General features: G+C 54.4%; 3 protein-coding genes across 3 annotated transcripts in view; 2 read left to right on the top strand and 1 right to left on the bottom strand.

The window, feature by feature from the left end:
- The first annotated feature begins 400 nt into the window (after positions 1-400).
- LOC120902566 lies at positions 401-8,161 on the top strand. The gene is made up of 8 exons (XM_040311410.1): positions 401-638; positions 742-862; positions 934-1,229; positions 1,294-2,094; positions 2,173-2,703; positions 2,783-5,309; positions 5,380-7,826; positions 7,899-8,161. The coding sequence occupies exons 1-8, from the start codon at positions 551-553 to the stop codon at positions 7,961-7,963; spliced, it is 6,876 nt and encodes a 2,291-aa protein (XP_040167344.1). The 5' UTR covers positions 401-550; the 3' UTR covers positions 7,964-8,161.
- An 891-nt stretch (positions 8,162-9,052) lies between these two features.
- On the bottom strand, positions 9,053-12,393 carry LOC120902574 (ATP-binding cassette sub-family F member 2). The gene is made up of 3 exons (XM_040311423.1): positions 12,262-12,393; positions 11,653-11,796; positions 9,053-11,570 (listed from the first exon to the last, which is right to left on the bottom strand). The coding sequence occupies exons 2-3, from the start codon at positions 11,771-11,773 to the stop codon at positions 9,850-9,852; spliced, it is 1,842 nt and encodes a 613-aa protein (XP_040167357.1). The 5' UTR covers positions 11,774-11,796; positions 12,262-12,393; the 3' UTR covers positions 9,053-9,849.
- Positions 12,394-13,005: 612 nt separating this feature from the next.
- Positions 13,006-14,900, top strand: part of LOC120898901 (ras-associated and pleckstrin homology domains-containing protein 1) — a 51,648-nt gene continuing 49,753 nt past the window's right edge. The window contains exon 1 of the mRNA XM_040305397.1: positions 13,006-14,557. The gene's annotated coding sequence lies outside the window, so the exon portion shown is untranslated. The remainder of the gene's footprint in view (positions 14,558-14,900) is intronic.

Genomic DNA, 14,900 nt, shown 5'->3' with positions numbered 1-14,900 from the left:
AAACGTTAGAACGTTAAGTTAGAAAACTTAAGCATGCGTCAATTGCACCGGAAATACGATTCCATGTGCAGCATATGAATTACCCCGTTCATAGATATCCAAGTCACGAACCTCGATGTAGACCAAATGCGATGAAACGCATCGCCAGTGTAAACGGCCCTTAAGTTTAAACGTTCATCCTCGTGCGATGTTTAAAAGGTTCACATTTTAATATAATTTCTGAAAGACGCTTCAATTACTCCATTTTCATCAAAAATAAAAGCCATTAGCTGAAATCTGTACGAATAATAGTTAATGTACCAAAATAACTCACATTCAGCTGCCGTTTTGTCAGATCATTGCAATTCATCGCCGTTCAATATTGACGTTCGTGTAGCAGCTGCTACAGCGCTGTCAAAAAGCGGACAGTGCAAAAAACCGGCGCGTTGAGGAGCGTGAAAATAACGTGAACAGCGTCGGCTAAATTTCGGTGTAAATTTTTTAGTTTATCGATAAAATTACACAGGCTATACTAGCACGAAACGCAACACCGAGAGAACAGCAGAACAGCATGTCATCCGACATCAGTCTAGAGCTGGTGGATGTGTTGCCGTACACGCGCGAACAGTGCACCGCCGCCGATGGCTCGGACACGCAAGGTTTGTGTGTGTGTGTGTTTGTTGGGGTGGTGCGGCGGCATTCCCGTACGCAAACATTGCTCAATTGATTCCTACATTTTAACATCCTTTTGCTGTGTTGTAGAAAAATGTGGCATACTGGAGAGGAGTGCAATCGCTTGGTATGCGCGCGGATCCGTGCTGGAAGTGTTTAACATCGGCTCCACCTATAAGGTTATTTCACACAATTTCCATCCATTCACAAGGTAAGCGGAACGCATCTTCTACAGCAGTAGGATGGAATTTCATGAATGGTGGTTCCCGTTGTCCTTTCTAGCAAATCCAAACCTTGCACAGTGCAATGTGTGGAGGAAGTGGACGCTTTCGGAGGCAAGCTACTGGCGGTCGGATTGCGACTCGGCATCGAACAATCACAGATAGTGTTTCTGACCGTGCGAGGCGGACGCGAGCTAGGACGGATCGATGTGCAGGAGGATGTGAAGCTGCTGCGCTACATCGATCCCAACTCGTGCTCCAACGGGCTGCTGAGCAAGTATCAGGGTTGCATAGCCGTCGGAACGGAGGATGGGAAAGTCATCCTGGTGGACACGTGCTTCAAGCGAGTAAAAACCGGTAAGCCAGGCGCTCTCAAGCTCCTCCCTTGGGCTGTGTGTTTATCGAGCATCTTTCTTCGTAGCTTTCGGGGTGGAAATAGCAATGAACGAACCCGGCAAGCGCCAGTGCCACGTTGAGTTTTCGCGCGCGGACCTAAAGCAGCTGATGCAGAACCAGGAAAAGATCCAGGAGCGCGGGCTGTACTTTGGCCTGCAGCTGAGCCACCCGGAGGAAGCTTCGGTTGAGTGCATTCTGGACATTGTACCGCTGAAGGTGGCCTGTATCGGGTTCGCCGACGGTACCGTGCTGCTGTGGGATCTGGTCGATCACTCCATCATGCATCGCATCGCCCCACCGACCGGCGACTGTTCCGTAGCGGCACTGAACTACGTGGAGCCGAGCGACGACCCGAAGGCGTGCCTGTACCTGTGGATCTTTTACGAGCACGCGGAGGAGGGTGCGTTTGCCTTTCTGCACATGATCATGTGCGAAGAAAAGTACAGCCAGCAGGGCACGTTCGTGTACGACCAGTTTCTGTCCTGCTCGTCGCGGCTCAACCTCACCAGCTACGATCCGGGCAGCGTGCCGCTGAACGTGCAAACCGTCACGAAGAAGGTGTCCCAGGAGGACGAACCGATCACGCTGAGCGTGCTGAGCTGGTTGGGCTCGAACGGCACGACGACGGTGCTGGTGTTCGATCTCAACCAGTGGTACAAGGCGGAGATGCCGTACGAGTGCGACTGGCAGCAGGAGCTAACGCACACGGTTGTGTTTCAGCTGAAGGAGGGCAGCTTTCATGCCCGGCTGAACGAGCGGTCGTTGATGCTGTTCCGCTCGATACAGCGGCCGGAAGAACATTTCTATCCCAGCTCGTTGGGATTCGGTAAGCTTGGTTGGGTGATTTACGTGAAGAGACGTCCATTAACCGTCGTGTTATTGCCTCCCACTTTCTCCCCGATAGATATTCAAAACTTCAACGGAATCAATTGCAGCACGTACCGCTGGATCGGGCTGCAGAACAAGCTGCTGCAGTATCTCGAGCAGGACGGTGCCAATGCCGTCATACAGCCGGCCGCCCTGTACGGGATGCTTTGCCGGGCCGCCCTGCTACCGCAGTTCCACGAACCGATCTCACCCTCGGATGGGATTGTGCGCGAGCAGCGCGAATTTGTGCTCTCGCTAGCGCTCGAATACAACTGCCACACGTTTCTGCAGAGCTGCATCGATCTGTGGGCCGACGGCAGCCACCTGGGCGCGGAACCCGACCAGGGCGTGTCGCTGTCGACGGTGACGGACTGGATTTGGAACCGATCGAAAGCGCTCAAGTCGGTGGGCAATCGAATGCTCGCCCTGCTTATGACGGAGCAAACCGGGCGCAAGCTGGACTGCCGAACGCAGGACGCTCTGTCGCAATGCACCCGGCAGATGAAACAGCTGGCGGAGCTGTACAAAACGATCATGAAGGACTGTTTGGAGTTTATACCGGAAAATGGTAAGCTTTTGGAGTGGTTGGGTGATAGTTGTTGACAATTGTAGCAAATTTTCACCGTTTTCTCGTGCTCCCACAACAGTTCTCGAACGTCTCACGAAGGAATCGGCCACAATATCGGCCGCCGCCGAATATCAGAACATTCTGCAGTGGCTACTGTACGTTGGCATTTTGCCGGAAGCGAACGAGTTGGACGAGGAGGAGCGTGGTAACGATGGGTCGCAGCTAGTTCCCTACCCGTACACACGGCTCACCGAATTCTATCGCCAGCGGCGGCGCATGCTGGACGACGAGAAGAGTAAAGCCATCCCGGATCTGTCCACCTCCGGCAAGCTGCTGTTCATCGACAACTACCTTGAGCGTGAGTTTGATCTCGAGACGGTTTGGAAAGCGTGGCACGAGGATAGTCCCGCCAACAGCCGCTCGCTCTATCCGCCGAGCTCGCTGCAAAAAGCGTTACGCATACTGCTCATTCCCGAAGCACCACTCGAGCGTAAGCTTGTGCTGCTGCTGTACCTGTTCATGGATGTGATAGCAGCGATCGATGATGACGATGAACGGTTTTGCATCGTCGCCCGTCAGCTGGAGAAATTCCCTCGCGCGTTTAACGTGCCGATCGGGCTGATCGAACGGGTGCGTGCCTTCTGGCATCTAGACCACGGCAACGTGTCGGAAACGGTCAGCGAATTCCTTTCGCCCCTGTCGAATGCGATCGAATTCCCGCAGTGGCATCGGGAGCTGGCGGTGTCGGTTCTGTTGCGCCTGGACGCTCCCCACCTGGCGCTGAAGGTGCTCCGTGCGCCCGGAGCGCCCGTTGCGCCGCAGCTCGAGCTGACCACGCTGGTGCAGAACAATCTGATCCCGGAAGCGTTCAGCCTGCAGCGCCGCACACCGCAACCGGACGGCAGGCAGTTTGTGTGGTTCGTGGAGGCGATTATGATGGCGGGCAAGCCGGCCACCCTGCTGGAGTTTGCGCTGAACGACGAGGAGAAGCATGTGCTGCGGAGCTATCTGCGCGACTGTCCGATGGATGCGAGCGACAGCCTAATGCTGGGCCATCTGCTGCAAAACTTTGAGTTCGTGGAGGCGGTCCAGCTGGTCGATCGGTTGGGCCGCAAGCGTAACGTGGAGGTGCAGAAGGAAATACTGGGCCTGTACCATAATGCGCTCGATCCGATGAGCCAGCAGCTGGCGTACCTTACGTACCAGCATGGCAGCGAGCTGGAACCGAAGCTGGCAATGGGAAGCGATCCGGACAATCCGTCCCCGGCCAGCGCTCTGGAAACGTTAAGCTCGAGCCTGATACGCAACAGGGCCGATTTCCGGGTGCGCGTACTGCATCATTCGATAACGGCTATTAAGGATGCGGCCATCCGGTCGGGCCTGCAGCATGAGCGTCCGTTTCTGGAGAAGCCAAGCCTGGGTGTGTTCCAGTGCCGTCCAACGGTGCGCAGCCTGAACGTGTGCTACCCTGTACGGTTGGACCCGTCCATGAACAAGCGCCGGCAGCGCGACTGGGACGCATCGGAAGAGGATCTTGCGAAGGGCCGGATCCAACCGCAACCGCTACTGAATGAGGAGGATGGCTTTGGAAATGCCAGAAAGCGGCGTTACCTTGGCCCGGACCGTATGGACACGATCGCCGATGGTATCGGGCGAAGGAAGATTACGAACTTTGACGTTCCCGTGCCGGTTATACCCGAGTTTCGGCCCATGAAGCCGAAGTTCAACTTTACCTCTGCAAGTAGTACAGCACTGGCCGCGGGTATGGAGCGGGCAGCTCGGTCGGATAAATCGACCAGCCATTCGCCGAGCATTTTCCTCACCACGCCACCATTTGCCAGGAAGCAGGAATCGAAGCAGCAGCAGCAACAGAACGGTTCCGAGATGGGCGATCCCGAAGAAGGACACGACGATTCGTACACACCGCCCGGTATCCTGAAGTCGACTCAATCGGTACAGGGTCGGGACAGTTCGCCCCTGTCGCACGATCACCACGGCACGGTCGCGGAAGCGGAAGAGAAAGTACTGCGCTTTGATTTGCCCGCCGGTTCGACCACGTTCGAGGATTCGTGCGTGGTGGAAGACGCACAGCACTCCAATGATGGGGTGATGGAAGTGGCCACTAGCGACGCTGCTACCACCAATCCCGTCGTACGCCGTGATCTTGATTTGTCGGGCATTTCGAACGATGACTTTTACTCGCCGGAAGTTACAATGGAACAGCACAGTCTGCAGCAGGTGCTGGCTGCGGGCGGACCCGCTGGACGTCGGTCCATACATAGGTCGCGTTCGGGCACACCGAGTGCGGGTTTGCCGGTGGTAGAGGGCGAAAGTAACATAGCCATCATCATTGAAGATCACATGGAAGATGAGTGTGGCGGTTCGAGCAAGGTGGACGGCGACGAGCAACAGGAGCAGCGGGACGTAGCGATGGAAGTGGACGAGGAAAACAGTCCGTCGAAGGAAAGTGTGTTCGTGATCTATGACAGTGATGCAGAGCAAGGGAATGGTCAGGAGGAGGAGGAGGAACAGCAAGAGCAGAAGGATGATGAAATCGTGATCCTCGACGAAGAATCCAATCACCGTGAGCTGCGAACCGGCTATGAGTGAGTACTGACGGGGTGGGAAGAAGGGTTTTCTAGGTGATCACCTGACATGATCTTTATCTTTCTACAGGAGTCAATGCATCGATACATTCCCTCAGCAGCAGCAGCAACAGCTGCAAGTCGTGCAGGAAGAAGTCGCCGAAGACGTAGAATCGGTGGCTGACGAGGAGCATCTGGAACAGATGGCGGACCAGAACGACCTGCAGGAAGACGCGTACGACGAAGCGGATGATGAAGAGGTGTCTGAGGAGTCGTCCTACGAGGAGGAAGACGACCTCGACGACGAGGAAGTTAGCGATGACAAGGATGTTGGCGGGCAGGAGGATGAGGACAGTGTACTGGAGGTGATCGATCTTAGCGATGAGGAAGAGCCAGCCGAAGCGAATCCAGATGAGTTTGTCTTCAGCTCTTCACCCTCCTCGTCCTCGTCGTCCTCTTCGCAGGGTGGAGATGGCGGTATGCCGCCTCCGGGCGCGGTTGTGTCGGGTAATGTGGCGACCGAGCGCAACGAGAACGAAGGTGGTGACGTCGGGAATGCAGGCGATAGTCCCGGACGGTGGCATTACGGGGAGCTGCATGCCGATTCGAACGTAGAAAATCTGTACGCCGAAATCGTGGACATCGAACAAGTGGGGACCGGTCAGGAGCACGAGCAGGAGGAACTGGCGGTCGCGAGTACCAGCCCGGACGATATACAGGTACCGACGACATCGTCCTCCACCCATCGCACCGAAGGCGGGGAAGGTTTAGCCGCATCGGAAGCGCATGGCGACGGTGAGGCTGAATCGTCCGAGGTGGAAGACTTGTCGGTCCAGCAGGCCGAGGAAACTGGGGATGTGGTGGCCGCACGCGACCTTTCCGTTGCCGGAGGCGAGCAGTGGCCGGACAGTGTGGCCAGTTCGAGCTCGGGCGAACGTGCAGCGGCTGTTGCTGTTGCTGCTGCAGCTGCTGTACCAGCCCAGCCGGCACCGGCGACCAGTGCTGCCGCACCGAGCGCAACAGCAACTGCATCGTCCCCTGCAGCGCAAACCCAAACGGCCACAACACCGGAAAAAGTGTTCGGGCAGCCGAAGAACGCACACGAGCTGGAGGTGCCGGCGATGAATCTGTCCGTCAAGCCGGACGAAGCGCACGGTTCCAGTCGCAAAAACAGCAAAGGAGAGGAGAACGGTCTGACGGAGGATGCTCGGGCGTTGAATCTGTCCGCTGGGCAGCAGGAGCTAGCCGCACAGGGAGCGTTCGATCCGGACGATGGGAATGTGAGCAGCAACCAGGAGGAAGAGCAACAGGACGGGCAACAGAGCGCTGTTGGCGACGGAGAGGATGGTGCAGCTTCCAGTGCGGTGCAGGAAGCACACTCTTCCGATGAAACGAAGCCGGAGCCAATGGAAAGCGACGAGATGGAGGTTGATCTGCGTGTATCGGATGATGAAGCGGCGCTGAAGCCAGCGCCCACTGATGAAGGTGGATCCGTTGAAGAAACGAAATCAGAAAAGCAAGAAAATGAGCAGTCCGCTGGCGTAGTCGAAGCTTCCAAACCGGTGGCACATAAAACCATCCATCAGGACGATCAGGAAGCGTCCACCTCGACGCCACGCACGAACGTCAAGACCCGGCTAATGGCCGCGATGGAAAAATCGACCACACTCGTCGAACAGTCCAACACGCCGACGCGTCGCCGTAGCGTTCGTGCCACGTCCGTAGCGCCGGAATCAACGAACACTCCCATTTCCCCACTTCTTTCGCGCAGCCGCCGGTTCACCTCCGTGGACAATCTGTCCGGTACGCCGGAACCGACGCTACCGCTCACACCGCGCCGTTCGACGCGCGGTTCGTCAATGGTAAAGGAGCTGTTTGCCGCCGGGCTTACGCCACAAAAACGAGCACGCCGTACATCGCATGCCTCCAACGATACCGGCGAACATCCCGATTCGCTTGCGAACAGTCCAACCGATTCGGTGGTAGAACCACCGGAACCGTCGGAACGATCGTTTGCCAGCTCCACAGCTAGCAGCACGCGGCGCGCACTGCGCGCCCGAAAATCGACCCTTCCACCGCCGGCCACAGAATCGGGCGCAGCGGCGTCGTCCGATACACAGCCGGCCGATGTTCCACTGCTCGCCGATTACTCCTCGAACCGTCGGCTAACGCGCCACCAGCTGGCAGTGATGGAGAAGTCGATGGAAACGATTGCCAGTGGGGCGGGCACTTCGCGCCGCGTGTCGGTAGATCGTAGAAGTAGCCGGGCTGGTTCGAAGGATACGGCCCGGGAAGCGGCAACCGATGCCGGGGACAGTGAGCCCGAATCGATCGTCTCGAACGTGAGCAATCAGTCGTCGCTGCGGTCGACCCGTTCGCGGGCAAGCCGTGCGACGACGACACGCTCCAAGCGGGGCAGCAGCACGAAACGGAACGATGCGGATGAGGAGCGGCACGCCGATTCCGACTCCGATCAGTCGTTGGTGTACGCGAGCAGTCAACGTTCCGCCATGGGGTTGGAACCGATTTCCGAGGAAGGTGAGTTTGGTGGTGCAACGGTGAAAGGATTCTTTTTTTTTAACTTTATATGACCTTCAATTATCATTCCAGGTGAATCGAATACCACGCTCACCTCACGCAAGCGTCGCGGACGGCCACCGAAGAGCGCCAAATAGTTGCCCCCCGGATTGCTTGCAAGGAAGCAACCGCTAGCTTATGCCGTTTTAGCAGGAGAGATATAGCGGAGTAGCTGCGGAGGTCCGTTTGTCGGTGTATAGGGTTATGTATAAAATTGTTGAGTGTCCACACCACTGTAGGGCGGGCTTCATCTTTTGTTGCAATTAGAATAAATGTGTTTCATTTTCATACTCGTACTTTTTTACGTTTTTGGTAATTTCCTAGTATTTTTATCTGGTTGTTGTCGCCTATGAATTGGTCGATTGGCATCATACACGTGACATGATCGCGCACAGATCGTTCGTTCGTGATCACACTCATATGCTTGATTCTTCTTTGGCTCAACAACCGTTGTCGGTCAAGGCCTGTCGCATATGATGTACCTCTACTACTGGGGCTTAGCTTTCTTTGACGTACTGATTTACACACATAGCAGGATAGTCATCTGAGCTGTACGGCGAGCCAAGCATCCTGTGATGATGGCAAGATACGATGGCTGGAGCACGTCATGAGGATGCCGGACTCATGCCCTACCAAGAAGATGTTCGTCAGCGATCCCCAGTTCGGCATAAGGCGTAGGGGATCACACCGAACTCGATATGGCTGGATCAGTCAGGTGGAGCAAGCCTGTCGAAGCTCGGGTGTCTAAATGGATGGGAGGGCTGCAACTAGGGACCGAGCATCCTGGAGAATGATTGTTGACCGAGCCATGTCACATCGAGGTACTCTTTTATGAGCAGGCCAATAAGAGAGAGAGAGAGGGAGAGAGGGAATAGTCGTCATCTTTCCTATACATATGGGAGCACGGTCCATTCGGGGCTTGTTGACGAGCATGTTGTTAACTCGTGCGAGTTGACGGCTGTACCACCAGATCGCACTCTTACTTCTCAATTAAATTAAAGCAACTTATCTTGGTTTTACGAACAAAATAAAACACACACTGTTTTGCTTTTTTCCGTATCCTTGTTCATGGAAATAAAAATGGACCACCAAAGGACGTGGAGCGTAAGAGGGTGTGTAAATAGGGAAAGGGGTAAGCGTGTAACTAGAACACCGATAGGAGAGAAGAGAAGAGAGAAAGACCCTGATCTGATGAAGAAGGAAAGAGAAACATGTTTGGATACAATTTATTGCCTTTCTAGACGAATTTTCTTTTGTTTTATGCATACTTATAATGTTGGTGTGTGTATAAGATAGTTTAAAAAATATAAACCACAGTAGAGCAATACATAGTTGAATAAATTACCAATTACGTACGTGTCCGTACTTTCCGTCCTGATCTTGTGGCGTTTTTTTTGCTGACACACACACACACACACTCGATCGCGCATGATGTCGCGGACGTTAAGCGGCGTTTTTGCTGCGCATCGCTGAGTCATTTTAGGAGGGTGGTGTTGGGTGGCTTTAACAATTGCCATGTGTTTTGCATGTTTGAAGTGATCTTGAGCGATTGGACTAACTGGGCTTGGTGTGGTTGTGGTGTTCGGTTTTTTGTTGTTATAAATTGTTGCTAAAATTTTATTGAATTTGTGTTTTCTTTTCCGTAAGCATTGTGGTGCTGCTTCTGCTGCCTGCATTTAATTGGTTTGGTACTAATTAGTGGGTGTTACTGTCCATTTGCATTCCCTAACTGTTGAAGCGGTTTGTGGAGTGTGATCGAGGAGACAAGGAAGAGGGAAAGGAGATGTTGATTCGAAAAATAAGGAGCGAGAGAGAATGCCATTTAAAGGAAAGAAGGATAAACATTTCCCACGCCCGCGTTTAGTTTGTTTTGTTTTGGAGCAATCTTTGGAATTGACCCCACGGCAGATGAAGCGAAATAAGGAGATGAGAGTTAAACCCCCGACCGGAACGACGGGGCGGGACAAACAACAGACACAGCCGCTCACTTGCCGCCAGCGGTGCCGCTGGACGCAATCCGTGCCTCCTTGGCAATGTTCTTCTTGAGATGCTCCTTGTAGTCGAGAATGCCACCGTTCCACTTGGTGACCGTGCCCTTCTCGCACACCCAGATCTCCTCCGCCACCTGGTTGATCAGCCGGAAGTCGTGGCTGACCAGCACCAGCCCACCCTCGAAGTCGTTGATGGCTTCCGCTAAGGCATCGATCGTCTCCATGTCCAAGTGATTGGTCGGTTCGTCCAGCAGCAGCAGGTGCGGCTTCTTCCACGCCAGGTACGCGAACACGACGCGGCACCGCTGCCCGTCGGACAGCTGGCGGATCGGGCAGACCTGCTGCCGCCCGGTCAGCCCGTACCGGCCAACAATCTTGCGCATCTCCTCCCGCTCCACCACCTCCGGGAAGTTTTTCAGCATGTAGTCGAGCGGGCTGGCGTCCATGTCGAGCAGCTCGTGCAGGTGCTGATGGTACCGGGCGATGCGCAGATGCGAGTTCTTGCGGATCATGCCGGACGTCGGCACCAGATCACCGTACAGCAGCTTCAGCAGCGTACTCTTGCCCGCGCCGTTCGGGCCGACCAGCGCCAGCCGCGTGTCCAGATCGATGCCAAACTCGAGGTTCTTGTAGATGTACGGCGTCTTGTCGTTGTACCGGAAGCTCACGTTCTGCACCATGATCACCGGCGGCGGGATCGTGCCGCAGGACGGGAAGCAGAAGTTGAGCTGCTTCTCGTCCACCGCCTTCTCGGTCAGCCCCTGGGCCACCATCTTGGCGAGCGTCTTCTCCTTCGACTGGGCCTGGCGGGCCAGCTTGGCCGAACCGTGCCCGAACCGGGCGATGTAGTTCTTCATGTGTGCGATCTGGTCCTGCTCCCAGTTGTACTGCTTCATCTGGTTCTCCAGCAGCTCGAGCCGGGTCTTGACAAACTGCTCGTAGTTACCGGTGTAGTACTTGAGCCGCTTCTGCGTCATGTGGATGATGTTCGTGCAGACGCCGTTCAGGAAGTCCTGCGAGTGCGAGATGATCACCAGAATGCGCTTGTACGTCTTCAGCTCCTCCTCCAACCACACGCAAGCGTCCAGATCGAGATGGTTGGTCGGTTCGTCCAGCAGCAGCAGATGCGGCTTCACGAACAGTGCCCTCGCAAGCGCAATGCGCATACGCCAGCCGCCGGAAAAGTCCTTCGCCGCCTTCTGCTGCATGTCCTTGTCGAAGCCCAGACCGTGCAGGATGCGGGACGCCTTCGCCTCCGCCTGGTCGGCCGACATCTCGTCCAGCCGGTCGTAGATGTCCATCAGCTGCTCCTGCGCTTCGTCGTCCTCCTGCTCGACCAGCGCGTCCGCCATCTTCTCCAGCTTGATGCGCTCCTCGTCCACCTCCATCACGCACTGGATGGCGCTCTTCGAGCTGGCCGGAATTTCGCGCGTCAGGTGGAAGATGTCGATGTGGTCCGGGATCGGCACTTCGCGATTGCCAAGCACGGACAGCAGCGACGACTTGCCGCAACCGTTCGCCCCGAGCAGACCGTACCGCCGGCCGCAGTTCAGCTCGAGCATCGTATCCTGCAGCATCTCGCTGCCGAAGAAGGTGATCGAGAAGTTGGAGAACTTGATGTCACGCGACCGGGGATGCACCGCCAACGAGCCGGTGCAGGCACGGGCCTCCGCATTGATCCGTGCCTCCTCGTCCAGCTTCGCGCACAGTGCCTCTGCGACAAAATAGCGACGAGTGAGCGCGTTAAATGTAATTTCAGGCAAACATTTTAATTTCAAAGCAAACTAAATCCTTACCCTCCTCAGTCATATCGGCCGTGACAACGTCACCGTTGGTGCCGTTCGCTTTCTTGTCATCCTTCTTCGTGACCGGGATGCTTTTCTTGTTGCGGCCCTTTTGCTTCTTGTCCGGTGCCATTGTGTTGTACGGGTGGGTTAAAACTGGGACGGAAGAAAGGTAATAGAAACATAAGCGATCATCACACACACACACACACACACACACGGACACACATCCGCGAACATGGAATTCCGACGGATAAAAGTGTGTTAAACGCTTTCGAGGGCGATCAAGTGTAACGGAGCAAGAATTATTAGTTCAACAGCACACGCGTTTCGTGGCACATCACAACCAGGATCGATCGAACGGGGGAAGTGTCAGGAAGGGATTCTTTTTTTTGCGCTGCTATTCATTTCACAATTTTTAATCACATCACGATTGCGAACCGTGCAAATTGCTTCCGCATTTACAGTACAGCACAGCACAAAGCGATCCCGTCTGAGGGGACTTTGCTCCACCCAGCAATATGCAGCGCCGAACAGCGCGAATTACACTTCCCACGGCTGGCAGATGCACCACGGAACGGTGATTGATGGATTGATAAAACTTTGGGAAATGATTTCTACCTGAATATTAGCTTTTTAACACTCGTTTATAATTTTCGGCCTGCACAACACTTGACAATTGCGAAAGAGGGATTTTTTTTCTGCGCGCGGCGGCATCAAAAAAACACATGTTTTTTGACAGCTGCATTCGGGCAGCGCCGCACGGTGGGAGCGTTCTGTCGCGCAGTGTTTGACAGATTGTGGAAAGAAGGCTAGCAAAAGGGTTTCAAAGCAAATGTTTGTTCTTTCGCTAATTTTAGCTTGTTTAAAGAACAAAAAAATGTACTCGAACATTATTAGGGGGGTTTCGTTTGCAAAAAATCAAAGTTTGCATGCGATTGCAATCTGCAAAGCACTGTGGTACACGCAAATCAAACACGAACCGATTGCAGGGCTACTCAACACAACTAGGAGCACGATTGGCGGTCGTGTGTTGATTTGGTCGAGCGATGTTAGTGAACGAAATATTACTCCAGATATTTTTCATTTAACATTTACAATAAGCATCTATTTAAACTTATCATAATCATTGAAACAATAAAATATTTCATACATATACATCATCCAGCTTCATGGTACAGCTCTCACAGGAGGGGGCTTGTCTATTTGTTTGGACCATGATGGAGCATACGAGCAAGCAGCCACCACCACCACCAGCATGCTTTCTCTCTTTCGCGCGCACACACACCGCAAAACGTGCCGTACAGAAGAGCTTCGGCTTCGCAGCGTCGGCGGTGTCGGCTTCTCTGCAGGGCAGCCGCTCTCTCGCAGCATACTCGCTGCCAACGCTTTCCAGTGTGCGGACGTGCGTGCGCTTTGCTCTCGAGTGTGTGGCGTTTTGGTACGGTGGTAGTCGGAAAAGCAAGCGGGCGAGACATACACCTCGTTTAGGACGAAACGTTTTTCCAGCAGTTTTCAGCGCGCGCCTCCATCCAAAGTTTCCGGGGCGAGCGGTAGACAACGCGAACGTGCCGCAAATTGTGTGTGTGTGTTGACAAAAGGTGTGCTAAACATTCTTGTGAACTGAAGCGCTTTTGAGCTATCCTGGGGAAAAGTGCGCGATAGTGTAGTAGACACCGAAAAACTCAACACATTCCTTCAGTGCCCAACCAACCCGTGCAGGACCAGTAGAACCAGGCGGGGTTGTGGAGTTGTCTCCCGTCCTTTGCACAGAACAAGAAACAGTGTTCATGTTACACCGTGCCTAGTCGAGGCACAAGAAAGAAAAAACAACCACCACCACCCCAACACAACACACCGTAAAGCGCAAGCCAATCGCGGGGAAGTGTGGGCGCGCGCGAGAGAGTGCAGTTTCCGATTGCAGATTTCCTCGTTTGGCAAACACGAATGAGCGGAAATACTGGCAACAAATGTAAAGCCATTCCATTGTGCTATTAGCTCGGTCGGTGTGTGTGTGTGTGTGACCGTCGCGTTGGTGTTGAATTTAGAGATGTCTTCTTTGCATTTCCACCGGCAGTTCCCGTAAGGCATCCAGCAAACCCCCTCGTTCGTTCACATGACATCACCAATGCCGTCAACGGAAGCTATGGAGTGCTGACCGTCGCCTACTGCACAGCCCCACACACCTAGAGCCCTGCCTGGATGGTGCAAGCTCCACGGCAAGTGTATTGTGTTGTAAGCAGCGCGCGAAGAACCACCGTCACCAAAGCAAGGTGAAGAAACCGCCGCGATAACGCGGTAGTCCCCGGGGGCTGTTGTGTTGTCAAAATAGTATTCCGGTGTGCCCGTGTGCTTGTGTGTGTGGTGTATGTGGTTTGTGCCGGAATTTACCGGGCATTTCGCGCGACGCATAATGATAAGAGGCACGCGTGAGGGTGAGCATTGTTCTGGTGCTTCCTCAACATTTATCTCGTTCGCCTTTGTGCGGCGGCGGTAGTATTCTCCCCCCATTCCTGGACTGTGCATCATGATCTTCCCATCCTGCAGTGTTTCGTAGTGCACTCGTAGTGTGAAGTGTGTGTGTGTGGTCCTGTTCCTGTGTGTGTGTGTGTTTGTGTGTGGTATGCGCCGCATCCTTCGTGGTGGTGTAGTGTAATAGAAAAGCGAGCGCGCCTCTAGGGCCCTCTAGGATAGAGAGAATTCAATATCGATTGCTGGCGGGTTCATGTGCACAAGTGGTCTGCCCACCCTGTACCGCCGTTAGGTGCAGTTTGCAGAGGTTTGGAAGAGGTTGTGATTTTGCCATTTGGGAAAGTGGGCCGGTTTTTTGTGTGTTCATTGGTTCGGTTTCGATTTCGTTCGTGTGTTAGCTGGTCCTCCAGCGGTGGGGCTACAGACTTCTGGCAGTACTTTTGTGGTAAGTCCCTTTTGAAAACAATAATTTGGAGCCACCTAGCTCTTCTTTCTTTATGCTCTCTTTAGTTGTGTGCGTGTGTGTGTGTGTGTGGGCATCGTGGGTAGATCCCCCTCCTCCCTGCCCTCCCCCCCCCAAGGGTGCACTATATGCAGCGGGTTGTGCATCGTGCACCACGACCACGCTGGTACCATATGGCTGCACCAGGGCCACACGGTTTCTGCTGCACAGCACAGGATCACCCCCGGGGCCGTGGCGCGTGTGGGCCGATTAATGGGAGGAAGTGGGCCGATTGTGGCACCGCCCAGCGGGGAAGCGGGGTGAATGAATAATTGTCCGAACCCGA

Source organism: Anopheles arabiensis, chromosome 2 (genome assembly GCF_016920715.1).
Source record: "Anopheles arabiensis isolate DONGOLA chromosome 2, AaraD3, whole genome shotgun sequence".
In the NCBI taxonomy this organism is placed as follows: Eukaryota; Metazoa; Arthropoda; class Insecta; order Diptera; family Culicidae; genus Anopheles; species Anopheles arabiensis.
Note: the sequence above shows the minus strand (reverse complement) of the source record. Positions and strands in the feature narration are given on the sequence as shown.

Excerpts from the sequence above, each read along its gene's own strand:
- LOC120902574 (XM_040311423.1), bottom strand. The coding sequence starts at position 11,773 with ATGGCACCGGACAAGAAGCAAAAGGGCCGCAACAAGAAAAGCATCCCG. Across the intron at positions 11,571-11,652 it reads GGCCGATATGACTGAGGAGG|AGGCACTGTGCGCGAAGCTG; the intron begins GTAAGGATTTAG and ends ATTTTGTCGCAG.
- LOC120902566 (XM_040311410.1), top strand. The coding sequence starts at position 551 with ATGTCATCCGACATCAGTCTAGAGCTGGTGGATGTGTTGCCGTACACG. Across the intron at positions 5,310-5,379 it reads GAGCTGCGAACCGGCTATGA|GAGTCAATGCATCGATACAT; the intron begins GTGAGTACTGAC and ends ATCTTTCTACAG. Across the intron at positions 7,827-7,898 it reads GGAACCGATTTCCGAGGAAG|GTGAATCGAATACCACGCTC; the intron begins GTGAGTTTGGTG and ends TTATCATTCCAG.